Below are 19,398 nucleotides of genomic sequence, written 5' to 3'. Positions count from 1 at the left end.
AGTGAACTATAACCACCAAGTAGTGATCACCACTGGGTCATTATCTATCTATCTATCTATTTAATATAATACTAAATATAATATTGATTTATTTTAATTTATAATATATTTTAATTCATATTTTTGTAAGTTTTTAACATTTAAAATTAATTATCATAAACTATAACTAATATTAGAAAATATATTATTTATTTAGTGCATATTTTAGGTGTCCATGTATTTTGTTATTTTTAAAGTTAATTTAAAAAATCTATATTATTGCCATCTATATTTTGGGTTTCAATATTTTAAAACTTGAAATATTTGAATTCAATATTTTGGTAATTTTAATTACAAGTTCAGGGTTGGCAATATTTTGGGTGTCTATATTTTATCTTGGATATTTGTATACATCGATATTTTGGTTTTCGATATTTAGTAATGCAATCAATTTTATTGCAACATGTCCTTCGTAAATAATATTAATTAGGCAGCTCCCTCTGATTGGATAGAAACACATGGATGGTGGCTTGAAGGGACAGGAAAGAGAGAGAGAGAATTTTTTTTTTACAGCAGCCTATGTGCCTCAGAGGCACTGGTAGAAATAGGTTTACTGTTTGGGAACTCTTCAGTGTGACCAGGATGTAGTCTCATGAACTTCACCCTACACCCGGCCCTATGTCACCAACGTCATTTACAAAGGAGAAGGTGTTCCAAAGGACCACTAAGATCCACAATAGTAAATAATCAATACAAACAATCAAATTTGGAAATGCCTCTCGCTATAGACATATTTTGGGAATTGTCAATTGCAAAAGCACACTTAACGAGTCCTGTAAGCTGAAAATAACTCCAATATTTGTCTCATATTTAATTTTCACTTAAATATTGTACTCTGTACGGTTTATTTACGGTGTGCTGGCGGGCCCTCACTTTTAATGACAGTCTGGCAGCGCACATTGCAGAGCCATATCTACAAGGCCACGTAAAGCCACCCTGCGTGGCTTTCATGGCCTTGTAGATATGGAGTGAGACAATGCAGCGCAAGTTGCTTCGTTGCCTCACACTGCAATAGGGGGGCGTGCCATGGGCGTTACAGTGGGTGTCCCCACATACTACCCATGGCAGTTGACACATTCCCAGATTTACAGCATGCAGTAAACCTGGGAATGCATCAAAAGCCTACACCTCCCCAGGGGAGGCGTAAGGGAGGTGCAACAGGGCCGAAAAATAGTAAATCTGACCCTGTGTGTTTTTCCCCTCTTGCAAATTTCTTCAGGTATAATGTGAAGCTGGGAATACATGTGGGCAAAAAAGATAGGAAAGAGGAAAATCTCTGGAAAGCAGGTACTTTACACAAAGTCGGATTGTTATCTCTGATTCTGAAAATTGAAATTTATAATAGGGCAGTAATATTACCCCAGGGAACTCACATAGTGCAGTGTCAGTAGTTCCCTGGGTGCATGCATGGACAATAATTCTGAGAACGCTAGCATAAGGGCCTTAAAAGGAAGCCACTCATAATTTGCACATTAATTTTTTTTTCAGTTAGTTAGATGACTGATTAAATGTAAACTAAGTTTTGAGGCACATTTCAAAGAAACAAACCATAGACATGGCCACATATTTGCAGAAATATGCTATGCAAAATACAAAGTAATATAGCATAACATAAGTGAGCCCTATATTTATATTTACTTACTTGGCATACGCCTTTTCTAGGAGGGATGGCCAGAATTCATTGTTGCTTCGAGGTTGAACTGACATGTATCTGCCATTTATAAAAGGGAGTTTGTCGTCGATAACTACATCCACCCAATCTCCATACTGCCAGAACTAGAAAAACAGAAACAATCGGTCAGTAAAGAATTTTCAAAAATTACATGGGAAAGAAGACATTTTGCAAGTATTGAAATAGTAACCGCACGAAACATGTTTTGCTATACTTTGGGGGCGTAGATTCAGTGGGGGTGTTTGGGGTGTTACACCCCTCTAATAAATGTATTTTATGCTAAATGGTGGGGTACAGGTGCTTTCAGTCAGGTATGATGATGTGGCTGTCGGATTTAACCAGGAATTTTGACATATACACAGACAAGAACATGCACACATGCAGGCCCTCATTATGAGGCTTGCGGTCACAGACCACCAGCTGTGTGTCGGCAGTCTTACTGCCGCGGACCCAGCGGTAAAGAGTGCCGCATTACAAGTTGTGGGGTTTAGCCGAAGCCAAACTGCTACAATGCTGCCTGGTCCGCCAGTGCGCTCGCACCGACGCGGCCAGCGGGGAGCTCCTCCGGGTCAGCGGCAGGCCTCTGCCTGCCGGCCGGATTACAAGGTAACAGACTGCCAGGAATCCCCATTCCTGTCAGCGCCATAAACATGGACACATGTCCCCACACTCCCATGCACCCCCCACTCATCCGCACTCATGCACGCACTTCCCCCCAAAATTCACATTCATGCACACCCCGGTCATCCACACACATGCACACACCCCAACTCCCTTCATCCACACTCATCCACACCCCCTTCATCCACACACCCCCACTCAATCCACACTCATGCACACACACACACACGCCCTCCACGCACACATGCATACACACACACTCACGCACACCCATTCAGGCACACATACACTCACACACCACACACATTTTCCTACCACCTGAACGAGGACCAATAGGTTGTGCGCAAATTGTGTGCTCCATGGTGTGTTGCTTGCATGGTTTTTCCCCAGGTATAATATAGTCATGGGCGGAATTGGAGGAAGTTAGTAATTCCACATTACTCTTGTATCACAGAATTGCTAATATATTCCTCCGCTCTGCTCTAATGGCAGAATTATTCATTCAGCACTATAACCTTTAGTGTCCCCCAAGGGCTGCTATGTACTGTGAGATTAGCCACATCACTTCAAGATGGCCAATTGAGTGCAGCTAATCCATGTTGTCCATTATCCAATTTTACGCCTCTCTGACCTGTCTCCCTGGTAAATGGAAGCACAGCACGTCCTGCGGAGACCATGGCAGAGGTAGATGCCACCATGGAGCAGCCAGGAGAGATGGCCAAGACTGCAGGAATGACTGCAGAGGGGGCTCCAGTCTCCCTTATTCTGCTGGGCATGGCGGGCTCTGGCAAGACTTGTCTGGAACAGGTAAGGAGAGCATGTGCTCCAGCAAAGTGCAAGGCAGAAGAGGAGACCAGACATATCAGTCATGGAAGAAACATGTTCGACCCTAATTGAAAAACTTGACGCTATCTTTGCAATATGGGGCTTACCAGCAATTGTGAAGTTTGACAATGGTCCACCCTTCAACAGTAAAAAAATGTGAAGAATTTCTGGAGCATCTAAATATAAAGCATCAGAAGATCACACCCTTATGGGACCAGGCCAATGGACTTGTTGAGTATTGTATGACTATGCTAAAGAAAACAGTGCAGCATGCAACTCTTGAGAAGGTCAGTTTAAAAACAGTACTGAACTCTACTTTATTTACTCAACCACAGGTGAAAGTCCTGTGAAGTTGATGTTCAGGAGTGCAGTAGCAGCCAAATTAACTCAATGGACCAAAACGAAAGGTAGAAGTGTCAACATGATTCATACAAGGGACTTGGTTCATAAACAAAAAATGAAAGTCTATGGCGATAAGAGGAGACATGCAAAAGACCTCTCATTCAATCAAAAAGTTTTGGTGATTGCTTGATATATACGCAAGAGAAAATCTGATGCTCCGTACAATGCTGAACTTTTCCAAGTAGTGTCTACCAAAGGACAGATGGTGACTGCACAATGACCTAGGAAGTCTATTACGAGAGACTCTTCTCACTTGAGGCATGTATATTATCAGTCTTCAACTCTTCAACTCAAGATGGTGAAAAAAGACTGTTTCCGAAAACTCAATGACGTTTGCGGATTCCTTACCATCACTGGCCATTTCTGACATTTACCAAAACAGTTTACAGCTTCCAGTAACCAGATCGGGTTGACAGATCAAAGAGTCAAGAAGATTAATTGAAGAGATACATTTGTACATGTTTCTATGTATATATCTATTTGTATATGTCTAATGTTTTTTTTTTTTTTTATTGAAATTTCTCATGTGTAGTGTCTTGCATGATTTAGAGCAGAGCTTTTCTGACCCCCGAGGTCTCTGTATCAGTGTGACATAATTGCTAGAATATAACGTAAGGAAAGCTTGGTTTAGAATGTTGTAGTTCACAGGTATACACAGAGGAATAAAGACGTGTGAGTTACAGCACTGTGTGTGGTCTAGTTGTTCAGGGGGTACTAGGCTGGGGAAGATGCTACAGATGTATCTCCATGGAATCTCAAAGAGTTTTTATGTAACTCCGTAGGATTCCACGGAATACAGCTCCACGAGTTTTGTTAACCCCTAGTATAAACCGGTGAAAGTAGTGCTGCAACAGTATTTATAACAAAGACAAGTGGAATGCACACAACAGCTTTAAATTACAACACTTACACAAACAGATAATACTCTAGCTAAATCATTCTTTAGCTAAAGTTATGTCATTCATAATGTTAATGGTTAAATAATATTTCCCACCACTAGTGAGATCACTGATGTCATTTGTGAAGGCATCTGCTACATCAAGCATGAGGTCATGAACTCTGCATTTGGTATGGGTTATGCTTTGGTGTGCATGGCAGGTATGCAAGCTATGCTGTGCAGAGGTGATCATAACTGAGGGATTTATGTTTTTGGTTTTATTTCATCAGTGCCCTCTAACTGTGATTTTTAATTGTAATTCGCAGGTTATTGTTAAACATGCTGTAAGGGGCTATAGCCAAAGCCAAAAGGTGCATTCATGGCACCTGTCACCATGAGTGCACGGATCACACAGCCCACATTCAGCACCCTGGTGAAAGAAAACAAGCAGGGCTCTGCATGTAGACTTTCCCTATAGTGAGCACAGAATTCATGAACAAGTGAAGACTGAGCTTGGCTTATTTACCTTCCTGGCACCTGAAGTGCAGGCTTAGCACTTTTAACAGGTGTGGCATACGTGGGCGACCTGGCAGGCTGTAATCTAGTGACAGTGGCTGCTCTTTCAGCGTGAACGCTTCATTAATTGGCTACAATATGTTAGAAATTGCAAACTTCCCCGTTAAGCATATTAAGAAAATACCCTATTTGTGTCTGCATTGTTAATATTTTAGTGCATGGTACTCGCAAACATTTCCAAAGGGGCCAAAAAGTAAGGTCTGGTATGACCAACGGCCATGCCAAAGGCTGGGAGAGAGACAAGGGGGCTGTAAGTGCAGGAGAAATAACTGGAGCAATACATTGGGCTTTATATTCAATCATAGGTTCAGCCTCAGAGTCGGGAGGCAGATCTGAATAGGTTTTAAGATGACATTTAGTTTGTGAGTCATGCCTAAGTGCTGGAAAAACATACATTCGGGCAAAAACTGCGCAGTAAGGCACACTGCAACTGAATAAGGGGTAAAAGGCCGCTTTAATAGAACAGGTTTGGTAACTATAAACACACCTTGGCATAAAGCCTAACATAACTAATTCATGACCTCACTAATACATAACAAATCCACCTAATCCCACCCCTACCCTCTACTAAAATCCATGGTTCATTCACATATCACCTTGACCCAAAACCAGTACCTCCATGCCCTGGTGTCCCCTTCGTGTTGTTCCCCTTGACCCTCCATTCCTTTGGACCTTCTCAATATCATTGCCTTCCCATCATGGTGTTTCCATACTTCCTTACAACCACTGAAATGTCTCTCATCTTCGCCAACCAAGGAAACCCGAAGGTGTTGTCCTGCCCCAACAAAAATATTACAACTCAAATTCAACGATCCCACAAATTCTCACATAACAATTCAGCAATCCTGATCCTCAACTCTAAAATGTATAACTCATGGCCCAAAAAAGAAAGATGCACACCCTCCTGCTGGTATAATGATACATTGGTATGCACAATTTCTGAATGCTGCAACACTGAGATTCCTCGCTGTGTACAGCCCCCCTACATCTCCCTATTTACCTTTTTCCATTGTTTCTCAATCCCATCAAAACTCATGGCACCCTTCCAAAATCTCCTTGGAATTAATTCAGTCCATAAAACATGAGTGTCAGACCAACTAGAAATAAACACTTGGTCCCTAATAACTCTGAAACTTGAAACGTCCCATGATAGAGCCGTGACATACATAAAGATAACAAAGCTATTTCCCATTCGGAAAAACAAACCTGATTCAGCACCCCCAAAATGTCTGATAGCAGAGCCCTAGAAATAGGTCGTGCACAATCCCAAAGAACTCCCCCCTCCATTGCCCAGCCTGTCATCAACCTCCTACAAATTTCCCCTTCCAATTCCACAGGATCATAACCCCAAAAATACTTACCAAAAAATGACACACCTGATAACTTACCCGAGATAGTTACTGCTGTGAGACGCTTTTCGATTTGACCCATTATAAAATGAATGGCATTCTCCCTTCTATACAAAAACATGTGGGGACCCCTCACTCTATTCGCTGCCACTGACTCAATAAACTCAGCCTAAGCCTTGTCACAAGACCTCAATGTAGTTGGAGCAATAGATTGACAAAATAACTGTAATACTCTCACATTCCTGCGAGTCCACAGAATCTCTGCCACCGCGAACAAGATAGCACATCAGCAATGTCATTATTACTACCAGGAACGTAACAAGTCTTAAACAGAATATTAAATTTCAAGCAAAAAAGCAAGAATATCTGCAACAACTTCAAAACGTTCTCATCCTGCGCTTTTTGAGGCTCAACCAAATCACCACCGCCTGATTGTCAACATTGAAAACAACTCGTCGATTCCTCAAAAATTCCCCCCACAAAACCAAAGCCATCTCTAACAGAAAGAATTCCAAAAAAAGCAATGCTATGCTGCACAGCTCTTCAAGCCTCGAGCCACGGTTCCGCCTCCCAATGTCCATTCCAGAAAACTCTAAAAACGTACGCACCAGAGCATCTGAAAAAATCTGCACCTGCCAAAACAATTCATCATCAACAAACAACATGCTCACCCATTGAAACCCTTCACAAAACAAATCCACATCCACAAATCTGCTTTAATAGATGCCTTAAGCTGAATTCTGTGGTGTGGCAAAATTGCACCTTTCACTGCAAAACCCCATCATCTGCAAAAAGCTCTCCCAACTCTTACAACCTGGCAAGCAAAATTCAAATGGCCAAAGAAAGCCTGCACCTGACTCCGCTCCAACTTATCCTTAGAAATTGCCTCTTCCAACAAAGCGATCAGTGTTTTTACCTTCTCCACCAGTAAACAAACTTCCAACTTTTGCAAATCCAGTTTAATGCCAAGAAACGTAAAAGAAGTGGCGGGACCTTCAGTCTTATCCGGAGCCAATGGCACGCCTTTCATATTCATGCAATCCTGAAAATCTACCAAACCTGTGCTACATAAGTTTGAATTTGCATCACCTGCCAGGAAGAAATCATCTAAATAATGAGTAATGTTTCTGAAACTACAGGGAGTGCAGAATTATTAGGCAAATGAGTATTTTGACCACATCATCCTCTTTATGCATGTTGTCTTACTCCAAGCTGTATAGGCTCGAAAGCCTACTACCAATTAAGCATATTAGGTGCTGTGCATCTCTGTAATGAGAAGGGGTGTGGTCTAATGACATCACCACCCTATATCAGGTGTGCATAATTATTAGGCAACTTCCTTTCCTTTGGCAAAATGGGTCAAAAGAAGGACTTGACAGGCTCAGAAAAGTCAAAAATAGTGAGATATCTTGCAGAGGGATGCAGCACTCTTAAAATTGCAAAGCTTCTGAAGCGTGATCATCGAACAATCAAGCGTTTCATTCAAAATAGTCAACAGGGTCGCAAGAAGCGTGTGGAAAAACCAAGGCGCAAAATAACTGCCCATGAACTGAGAAAAGTCAAGCGTGCAGCTGCCACGATGCCACTTGCCACCAGTTTGGCCATATTTCAGAGCTGCAACATCACTGGAGTGCCCAAAAGCACAAGGTGTGCAATACTCAGAGACATGGCCAAGGTAAGAAAGGCTGAAAGACGACCACCACTGAACAAGACACACAAGCTGAAACGTCAAGACTGGGCCAAGAAATATCTCAAGACTGATTTTCTAAGGTTTTATGGACTGATGAAATGAGAGTGAGTCTTGATGGGCCAGATGGATGGGCCCGTGGCTGGATTGGTAAAGGGCAGAGAGCTCCAGTCCGACTCAGACGCCAGCAAGGTGGAGTTGGAGTACTGGTTTGGGCTGGTATCATCAAAGATGAGCTTGTGGGGCCTTTTCGGGTTGAGGATGGAGTCAAGCTCAACTCCCAGTCCTACTGCCAGTTCCTGGTAGACACCTTCTTCAAGCAGTGGTACAGGAAGAAGTCTGCATCCTTCAAGAAAAACATGATTTTCATGCAGGACAATGCTCCATCACACGCGTCCAAGTACTCCACAGCGTGGCTGGCAAGAAAGGGTATAAAAGAAGGAAATCTAATGACATGGCCTCCTTGTTCACCTGATCTGAACCCCATTGAGAACCTGTGGTCCATCATCAAATGTGAGATTTACAAGGAGGGAAAACAGTACACCTCTCTGAACAGTGTCTGGGAGGCTGTGGTTGCTGCTGCACGCAATGTTGATGGTGAACAGATCAAAACACTGACAGAATCCATGGATGGCAGGCTTTTGAGTGTCCTTGCAAAGAAAGGGGGCTATATTGGTCACTGATTTGTTTTTGTTTTGTTTTTGAATGTCAGACATGTATATTTGTGAATGTTGAGATGTTATATTGGTTTCACTGGTAATAATAAATAATTGAAATGGGTATATATTTGTTTTTTGTTAAGTTGCCTAATAATTATGCACAGTAATAGTCACCTGCACACACAGATATCCCCCTAACATAGCTAAAACTAAAAACAAACTAAAAACTACTTCCAAAAATATTCAGCTTTGATATTAATGAGTTTTTTGGGTTCATTGAGAACATGGTTGTTGTTCAATAATAAAATTAATCCTCAAAAATACAACTTGCCTAATAATTCTGCACTCCCTGTAGTCTTCAGTTGAAAGAACCATTGTAAAAAATAACTAAAAGTTTCAAACAAAGAACAAGACACTGAACAACCTATTGGCAACATTCTGTCCACAAATATCTTATTATCAAATTGCATCCCTAACAATGAAAAATCCTCAGAATGAACTGGCAACAATCGAAAAGCAGACTTAGGCGGTCATTACAACATTGGCGGTAAAAGCCGCTTACCGCCGTGCAGAAGACCGCCAACACACCGCCGAGGAATTCCGCCACAGCTATTATGACCCACAGCACAGAATCCGCCAATATTCAGACACCCAAACAAGTCCGCCACACCAAAGGTCAGTGATAAACTGGCAAAAACAAAACCTCCACCGCCACGCCAACAGAAATACGCCTACACTATCACGACCCATGAATCCACGCGGCGGTCTTTCAACCGCGGTATTCCATTGGTGGTACACACTGCAGCGCTCAAAATACACACTCTTTTACAAAATACAACCACATTGGACAAATTGAAATACACACACCTGATACACATACGCACACCACTCCCTATACAATATAAAACACACACCCATATCACCCACAAACCCCTACGACCACAATTGAGAAAGAAGCACGGAGAGAGACACCACCATCAACAATACTAGCATCCACAGGCACACAACACCATCACCCACAGAACTTCCACGCACCTCACACAACACCCCACTACATATCAGCACACTTATCACCCCACACACCACCCCACACATCACCCACACCACCCCACGGCACGGCAAAGACAACCCAGGTTCTCGGAGGAGGAGCTCAGGGTCATGGTGGAGGAAATCGTCCGGGTAGAGCCACAGCTATTCGGATCACAGGTGCAGCACACTCCATTGCAAGGAAGATGGAGCTGTGGCGAAGAATAGAGGACAGGGTCAATGCAGTGGGACAGCACCCAAGAAATCGGGATGACATCAGGAAGAGGTGGAATGACCTACGGGGGAAGGTGCGTTCCGTGGTATCAAGACACCACCTTGCAGTTCAGCGGACTGGCGGCGGACCTCCACCTCCTCCCCCACAACTAACAACATGGGAGGAGCAGGTCTTGGTGATTCTGCATCCTGAGGGCCTCACAGGAGTAGCTGGAGGAATGGACTCTGGTAAGTCAAATCTAAACTATTACATCCCCCACCCTACCTGCATGCCATCACATACCCCCACCCTCACCCTCACCCCATCACTCTAACTCCTCACAAATGTCCCAACATCATAAACCACACATCCTAACACCAAGCCCTGCATGCAACAACAAAGCATAGACACCCATCCCTAAAGCATGTCCACTGCACATACCCATACACCCCCCTAAACCATCATCTCACAAGGTCCCACACAGGAATGCCAGCACTGGGGTACACAGTCACACACCCATTGCACACCATGGCACACACAGATGTAATAAGCATCCTTTTATACCCCTGCAGGACCCCTACCCAACGTCACCGGACAGGAGGGTCCACACATGTCCACACCACCAACAGAAGAGGCCCACAGTGATGACAGCAGCTCTGTCCAACTGGATCTAGAAGACCAGCCCGGCCCATCGGGGAACTCAGGACAGTCGGTTCCCATCACACAGTCACAGGCCACTACAGAGCTTCCCCCTCTGGAAACACCAGCACAGCACCCACCCAGCGGGCCCATACCTCCGTCCCCAGGACACGTCAATCAGCAGTATGTCCACCACTACAGGGAACCCAGGCTAACCCACCACCTCAACAACAACAAGGACCTGGGGGCAGTGGCAGTGGGCACACGGTCTAGGGGACGGAGGCCCAGGAACAGAGGGGAACTGGGAGGGCTGCTGTGCGACAGGGGGAGGACAGGCCGAGGGAACCCACTCTCCACGAGGCCCACTCCAACATCATGGGAGCCTACCACCACTCCCAGGAGACGATGGCAACGGTACTGGCCAAGTTTCAGGAGACCCAGTGCCTGCAGGAGGAACAGTATTTGGGCTTCAGGGAGGAACTCAGAGCCATCAATTCCACCCTGGGCACCATCGTAGGGGTGCTGAAGGAAGTACTCAACACCAGGAGGGACACTGTGTCACTACAAGGGACCCCTGACAATAGCCTGGACGATGAATTTCCCACCACCTCTGCCGGCGCTAGTGGACAGGAGGCACCGCCACAGGACCACCACACCAGCACCCCACCCCCTGCAGAGGGAGAACCACCTCGCAAACGGTCCCTGAGATCCAGGACAAAGACAGAGAACGATGCCAAGACCCCAGCCAAGAAATGAGACCACCCTCAATGTCATCCTTCTGTCCCACTTTGTCACCCTGTCCATCCTTAAACTGCCCCAGCTCCACTTCCTATGCCCATTTGGACAATGCACCTGTGAGACTAACAGACTGGACTCTGCCATGGACATTCCTCCGCCATCACCCCTCACCATTTTGATACCCCCTCCAATATTGAGCACTAAAATAAACACCCTTAAAGCACAAAACAATCTGGAGTCAGTCTGTGATTTCGGAATAGTGTATTAGCAATTACAGTGTCAAAAAGCTCTTTCATTTGTAATGTCAACATACCTATGTCACACAGCTGTAGTCCATGAGGAATCAAAGCAGAAGTCACACTGTGGGACACACATCTGTGAAATCGTAAGGGAAAGTGACAACTCAGTGACCATACACTGGGTGAAAACGACAGACAGTAGAGAGGTAGTAGTGTTAAAGTACATGTAGTAGGCAGGTTTGCATTCTTACCTGTGTCTCACTGGAAATATTGCTGGATCACTGAGTCCCTGTTGTCCATGTCTTCTTCTTCTGCTTCCTTGTCTTCACTGTCTATAGGCTCCACAGCTGCAACAACACCGCCATCTGGACCATCCTCTTGCAGAAAAGGCACCTGTTGTCGCAAAGCCAAGTTGTGAAGCATACAGCAGGCCACGATGATCTGGCACACCTTCTTTGGTGAGTAGAATAGGGATCCACCTGTCATATGGAGGCACCTGAACCTGGCCTTCAGGAGACCGAAGGTCCGCTCGATTATCCGCCGTGTACGCCCATGTGCCTCATTGTAGTGTTCCTCTGCCCTTGTCCTGGGATTCCTCACTGGGGTCAGTAGCCATGACAGGTTGGGGTAACCAGAGTCACCTGCAAATGGTGAGGGACAACTGTTAGACACACACTAACCTGTAGGGATATCCCCAGACAACCATTCCCACTGTCTTGCTTCCAGGTGCTCACCTAATAGCCACACATGGTGCCTCTGGAGTTGACCCATCACATAAGGGATGCTGCTATTCTGCAGGATGTAGGCGTCATGCACTGAGCCAGGGAACTTGGCATTAACATGGGAGATGTACTGGTCTGCCAAACATACCATCTGTAAATTCATGGAATGGTAACTGTTCCGGTTTCTGTACACCTGTCCACTCCTGCGGGGGGACCAAAGCCACATGGGTCCCATCAATGGCACCTATGATGTTGGGGATATGTTCCAGTGCATAGAAATCACCTTTCACTGCAGCCAAAACCTCCACCTGAGGGAAAACGATGTAGCTCTGCATGTGTTTCAGCAGGGCAGACAACACTCTGGACAACACGTTGGAAAGCATAGGCTGGGATATCCCTGATGCTATGGCCACAGTTGTTTGAAATGACCCACTTGCAAGGAAATGGAGCACTGACAGCACCTGTACTTGAGGGGGGATTCCTGTGGGATGGCGGATAGCTGACATCAGGTCTGGCTCCAGCTGGGTACACAGTTCCTGGATTGTGGCACGGTCAAGCCTGTAGGTGATGATCACATGTCTTTCCTCCATTGTCGACAGGTCCACCAACGGTCGGTAGACCAGAGGATGCTGCCATCTCCTCACATGTCCCAGCGAACAGTGCCTATGAAGGACAACAGCGAGCACAGAGTCAACCAACTCAGAGGTACGTACCCACAGCTTACACAGAACACAAATCATAATCCGATATATGGCCTGTATGTGTGTTGAGTCTAGGCCTAGGTATGTGTGACGCAGTTAAAAATGAAGCCATGTGGGCCCCTGAAATGGCGGCTGCCTGACCTGTAAAGTGGGACAATGGTATGTGAGGTAACTGCGCTGGCGTTGTACAGCGTCGCGGTAGGTGGTCGAAGACCGCGGCGCAATGCTGCATTGGTTAACATTGGACCCTATGGGTCCCAGGAGCCAATGATGATATACGCCGTTGGTGACAGTACACACCCCGCGGACGTGACCGCCATTTTCTATCTGTTCAATCACTCGATACCTGATCTTTGACCTACACTGCAAGTCCTGCTGTGACCATGGCTCGAGTGTCTGGGGAAAGGGCCCCTGCCATCACATCGGAGGAGTTGGAGAAACTCATGGACGGGTCCTCCCTCAGTACACGCTACTCTACGGCCCTCCAGACAAACAGTTAAGTACACTGGGAGCATGCTGTATGGGCTATGCCTGTGTGGAGTGGGGTGGATGTAAGAAGGGGGGCGGAATTGTGGCGTGCATGAAACAACGGTGAGTTCATTTGCCACATGGCAAAGGTAGGGATGGGGGCCAATGCCTGTGACGGTGCTGTTGGTAATAAGTTTCTCTTCCCCCTGTACAATTCATGTAGGTCAGCGCCCACCAGAAAAAAGATATTTGGCGTGCCATTCCCAAGGATGTCCGGACCCTGGGGATCTACCACAGACAGAGCACCCACTGCCGGAAAAGATGGGAGGACATTCACCGCTGGAGCAAGAAGACGGCGGAGGCTCAGCTGGGGATGGCCTCCCAACGTGGGAGGGGGGCCCGTCGCACCATGAACCCCCTGATGTTCAGGATCCTGGCGGTGGCGTACCCGGAGTTGGATGGGTGCTTGAGGGCATCACAGCAGCCACAAGGGGGTGAGTACATTCTCATCCTGCTGATTTTGCGCGCAGTGGAGGTGGGCGAGTTCCATAGGCAAGGTCCCTCCGTAAGGCAGGCCATGTGGCACCCCTCCCCACCTCTGTAGAGTGCCAAGTACACCTAGTCATGCCCCTATGTAATCCGTGTGTGCAGATGTCGTCCATAGCCTAGTAAGCCATTTCCCAGGAATTGAACGTGGAGCCCAAGAGCGCGGCGTAGTGCAGGGGGCTTCTGTGTCTCTCGTGTCCACCAACGGTAGCGGTAATGCATGCACTCAACATGTCTTTCTTCTGTCGTCCCCTCCCTTTTTGTAGTCTCCCTGTTTTTGTGTGCTTAAGCATCATCAGGTGGAGGAGCAGTGGCACCGGAGCACGAGGGGGCTGCATCCCACATGGCCATGGAGGGCCACACTACGGACTCGGACTTCACCAGTGGGACGGAGGGCAAGGGGAGCTCCACGGCCGGGACAGGAACTAAGAGCAGCGACTCGGACTCGTCCTCTGATGGGAGATCCCTTGTGGTGGTGGCAACATCTGTGCCCCCCCATTTACAGGTACAGCCACCACCCCCCCTACCAGCACCGCCCTCGCAGCAGCCCCTCAGCCTTTGCCCCGTGCCCGCTCACCCGGGAGGATGGGCATCACTTTGGCCCCAGGCACCTCAGGCCCTGCCCCAGTCACCCCTGCTGCTCTCAGTGAGGAGGCCATTGACCTCCTCAGGTCCCTCACTGTTGGGCAGTCTACCATTTTGAATGCCATCCAGGGTGTCGAAAGGCAGTTGCAACAAACCAATGCAGTCCTGGAGGGCATTCATTCTGGTCAGACAGCCCTTCAGCAAGCTTTTCAGACTCTGGCCTCAGCACTGATGGCAGCCATTGTCCCTGTCTCAAGCCTCCCCCCTCCAACTTCCTCCACCCAGACCCAATCCTCTGTACCCCCGCCTATCACAAGCACACCTACAGACCAGCATGCACACACGTCAACACACAAGGGAAGCTCAGGCAAACATAAGCACCACACATCCCACAGGCACTCACACAAGCATCACACAGATGCAGACACACCAACATCCACTGCCTCAACATTGTCCCCCTCCTCCTCATCTCCCTCCCAGTCTCGTCTACACTCACACCTGATGCACTACATCTCCAGCGACTACTGCATCACCAGCACACCCACCACCACACCCCGCTCATGTGCAGTCACCATCCCCACTACCATTCACATGTCCCCTGTGTCCTCTCCAAGTGTTTCTGTGACGCCACCTCCCAAGATACACAAATGCAGACACACACCCACGTAACAGCCATCCACCTCACGACAGCCTCCAGCGCATGCACCTACACCCAAAGTCAGCAAATGAACACCTCCTACAACCACAACCTCTTCCTCCACTCCCAAACCCCCCTTCCAGCTACCCGTCCCAGTGTCTCCAAAAAACTTTTCCTGTCCAACCTTGACCTCTTTCCCACACCTCCCCCACCCCGTCCGTCTCCTACGTCGCGAACTAGCACCTCAGTCACAACATCTCCGGGACCAGTGGTGCCTCTAGTCACCGGAATCTGGAGTGCACCGGCCACCAGGGCAGCCAGTGTGGCACGGAGCCACAGCACGGACAGTCCCCCACCTGTCAAGCATCAAAAGTTGGCCAGTGCCCGGCGGGAGAGGGGGAAGACTCCAGCCACCAAAGCCGCTCCCAGGGGTCCCGGAGGGAGTGTGGAGTCAGCTGCGACACCTTCCAAGGTGGGGAAGGGCCACAAGAAACCCGGAAAGTCTGAGAAGAGCAGCATGGCGGAGGAGACAGCCATCATCACCGCTGCCCAGGAGGCCACAGCCGTCATCGCCGCTGGCCATGAGGCCACAGCCATCATCCCTGCTGCCCAGGAGGCCACCGCTATTATCCCCGCTGGGCCAGAGAGGACCGCCAGCACAAACCCCACTGGGACAGAGAGGACCGCCAGCACAAGCCCCGCTGGGACAGAGAGGACCGCCAGCGCAAGCCCCACTGGGACAGAGAGGACTGCCAGCAGCTGAGTCACTGCAAAGGAGCCCGCCGCTCCAAGCACCGCTGAACAGGGTACCGCCGCCTCAAGCACCGCTGAATAGGGCACCGCCACTTCAAGCACCGCTGAACAGGGTACCGCCGACTCAAGCACCACTGAACAGGGCACCGCCGCCTCAAGCACCGCTGAACAGGGCACCGCCGCCTCAAGCACCGCTGAACAGGGTACCGCCACCCCAAGCACCGCTGAATAGGGCACCGCCCCCTCAAGCACCGCTGAACAGGGCACCGCCGCCTCAAGCACCGCTGAACAGGGCACCGCCGCCTCAAGCACCGCTGAACAGGGCACTGCCCCTCAAGCACAGATGAACAGGGCACCGCCGCCTCAAGCACCGCTGAACAGGGCACCGCCGTCCCAAGCACCGCTGAACAGGGCACCACCGCCTCAAGCACCGCTGAACAGGGCACCGCCACCTCAAGCACCACTGAACAGGTCACCGCCGCCTCAAGCACCGCTGGCCCATGAGCACCAAGGGCACTGACGCTACTGAGTCTGTCACGAGCAGGATGAAGCACTCTGGGCACAAGGTCCCCTCCAGAACCAGTGGAGAGATACATCCACTACCTCCGTCCTTAGCAGGATGAAGCACTCTGGGCACAATGCCCCCTCCAGAACCAGTGGAGAGATACATCCACTACCTCCGTCCTTAGCAGGATGAAGCACTCTGTGTCCTTAGCAGGATGAAGCACTCTGGGCACAATGCCCCCTCCAGAACCAGTGGAGAGATACATCCACTACCTCTGTCCTTAGCAGGATGAAGCACACTGGGCACAATGCCCCCTCCAGAACCAGTGGAGAAAGGCATCCACTTGAGACTGTGGCTTTGCACTCCCCAGGATTGAACAGTGGGCAACCCACCCACTGTAGAGACTTGAGAGACTGTGGCTTTGCACTCCCCAGGATAGAACAGTGGGCAACCCATCCACTGTAGAGACTTGAGAGACTGTGGCTTTGCACTCCCCAGGATTGAACAGTGGGCAACCCACCCACTGTAGAGACTTGTGAGACTGTGGCTTTGCACTCCCCAGGATTGAGCAGTGGGCATGTGGCCCTCTCGTAGATTTCGCGTCGTGCACTCAAACGGCTGAGGTCCCCCCCTCTCCCTCCCCATGAGGTGCCTGTTTTCTTGCTCTCTGATGCCCCTGCAGTGTTCTCTCCGTCATGGTCGGGGATCTTGTGTGGCCCTCGCCCATACCGTGTGGGCTCACTGTTCCACAGACTTAATTGGAGCACTACCTGGACTACTATGCTTGGTGTATATTTTGTTTATGGTGTATATATATATATTTTTGCGTACTTGATTTTAATATATTACAATGGTTACACTCATTTTCTTTTGTCTTTGCATTCTTGTGTGTGTGTTGTAGTGGGTGAGGGTGGGGGTGGGGGTGTTGCGTGTGTGTGTCCCAGTTTTTTCCCTCCCCTCCCCTGTCGTAGGTGCAGTACTCACTGTGGTCTTCGCCAACAGCGTTCGTGCTCCTGGTAGAGAAGCAGGAAGACCATCGCAGGGAGAATTTGGAGTTCCTGCCCCATGGTGTCCTGGTTCCTCGTGCGGTGTGTAGAGGTGAGCGTTTTCCCTTCGAAGTCCTTTTTCCGCCGTGTTTTTGTCCACGGTGAATCCGCCCTGGAAAAGGTGGTGGATTGGTAGGTTGTGATACTGTGGGCGGTACTTTGTCTTCCAAATGTCTATTGATGGTGACCGTCAAGCTGTTTGTTTGTACCGCCATGGTGGTCGGAGTGTTAAAGTGGCTGTCTTTGTTGGCGGTTTCCGCCACGGTCGGCATTGCAAATTTTTTACTGCCGGCCTGTTGGCGGTCTTACCGCCGCTTTAACACCAACCATCAGGGTTGTAATGACCACCTTAATTTCTAACTTTGCCATCAAGGCATTCCTCCCACACCTTCTGACTAATCTAATTGCTTCATTAACTGATGAGTAGTCAAGAATAGAATCCTCCTGTTCAATGAAATCATTGACTGACTCACACATTGACCATGATAGATGATGAATTAAACAAAATTCATCATGCTGTTTCTTCTCAACCTCACCCAAAGGCGAAATTGTCAAATTAGAAAAAGGCCAGACATCAAAAGGACCCACTATTCTCCCCGCCTTCAATTCTTTCACTATTGTCCCCCTTACAAATCCAGGTTCCTCGCATACAGACTTCACATTTTTTGCCCACATTTACGCACTCATGGCCCTTGATAACATAACCTGAAACCTTCTAAAAAAAATCCCCAATATAACAACGTCACCTCCCTTGGGATAAAACTGCAGCCAACAGAACAAAATCTCCAACTTAATAGGAGTAGGACCCTTTTCCCACCACCTGCTGAAATTGACCCCTACCACTGTCTCTTTCCCAACCACCATTTGCCTGCCAGCCCCACTGCATGCCTCCAAAGCACTGAAGCAACTGAATTTTTCCCCCACAATTGGAGCAATCATGCTTGAATATACACTGCAACCTTGTGCATGAACCTCTGTTGAATGACCAACAAGATCCATTCTTAGGGAATTGTCCTCTAACTGTATTACCTACCCCTCCTTGGGTTGAACTTCCTTTTAATGTCTTATAAGGAACAAGGAGCCCACTCGCCATGTGTAGAGTTGGAGCCATTTTGGAAGCACGCAACCTTTGCATCCAAAGCTCATTATCAATGTCACCCCACTCTTTCTCCGGAAATAATGCCATCCGCGCTCTGAAATCCTCATCATATCTAAACCACCCAAAACCACCATGGTCCATTTGAGCACGCCTCACAACATCCATGTATTTAAAAAGATAAATGGCTTAAAAACATCGACAAACTCACCTTTGCATATCTTCTCCTTCATAGCCCGGGTGAGATGCACACCCAAAGGCATTGCCATCCTCATGTACGGTAAATTCTTATTCTTCACGCTTCCCCTAACTGCCCCCACTTTACCTTGTTCCACTAAGGAGGATTCCACTCCAATACCCACCTCTTTACCATTACCATCGCCCTTGCCCCCAGATTACCCACATCTTTCGATGTCACTGCAATCGGACTGTTCCCCACTGCTACCAATATCAGTTGAATCACCCTTGTAGTATCACATTCCCACCTTGTTAATGAAATCTCTTTATTCTCACCCTTTTTTAAAGATCCAACCACAGCAACCTGCCTACCCTTTTCACACATCCGATCGCGCTGGACCGTCTGGTATGATAAACCCTGTAAGACACCAATGCTCCTCTCCTTGATAGAATTCATACCCTTCACCTGCTGTGCTCCCACTTGTAACACACCCTCCTCTTCACCACAAATTTCTCCTTCCTCTATCCCCTGGTCATCATCATAATCTAGAGTTTCGTCATGTATAGAAAATTTAACATCCCTTAAATCAGCGCTCTGG

The 19,398-nt window shown here is 47.9% G+C and overlaps 1 protein-coding gene across 1 annotated transcript in view; it reads right to left on the bottom strand.

The window, feature by feature from the left end:
• LOC138295478 (calpain-13-like) overlaps window positions 1-19,398 on the bottom strand; it is a 530,338-nt gene that overhangs the window by 288,539 nt on the left and 222,401 nt on the right. Inside the window, exon 5 of the mRNA XM_069233811.1 lies at window positions 1,682-1,815. Coding sequence (XP_069089912.1) covers window positions 1,682-1,815 — 134 coding nt within the window. The remainder of the gene's footprint in view (window positions 1-1,681; window positions 1,816-19,398) is intronic.

This window comes from Pleurodeles waltl, chromosome 5 (genome assembly GCF_031143425.1).
Source record: "Pleurodeles waltl isolate 20211129_DDA chromosome 5, aPleWal1.hap1.20221129, whole genome shotgun sequence".
NCBI classification, from domain to species: domain Eukaryota; kingdom Metazoa; phylum Chordata; class Amphibia; order Caudata; family Salamandridae; genus Pleurodeles; species Pleurodeles waltl.
The sequence above is the reverse complement of the archived record's forward strand: the minus strand, read 5'-3'. Positions and strand labels throughout refer to the sequence as shown.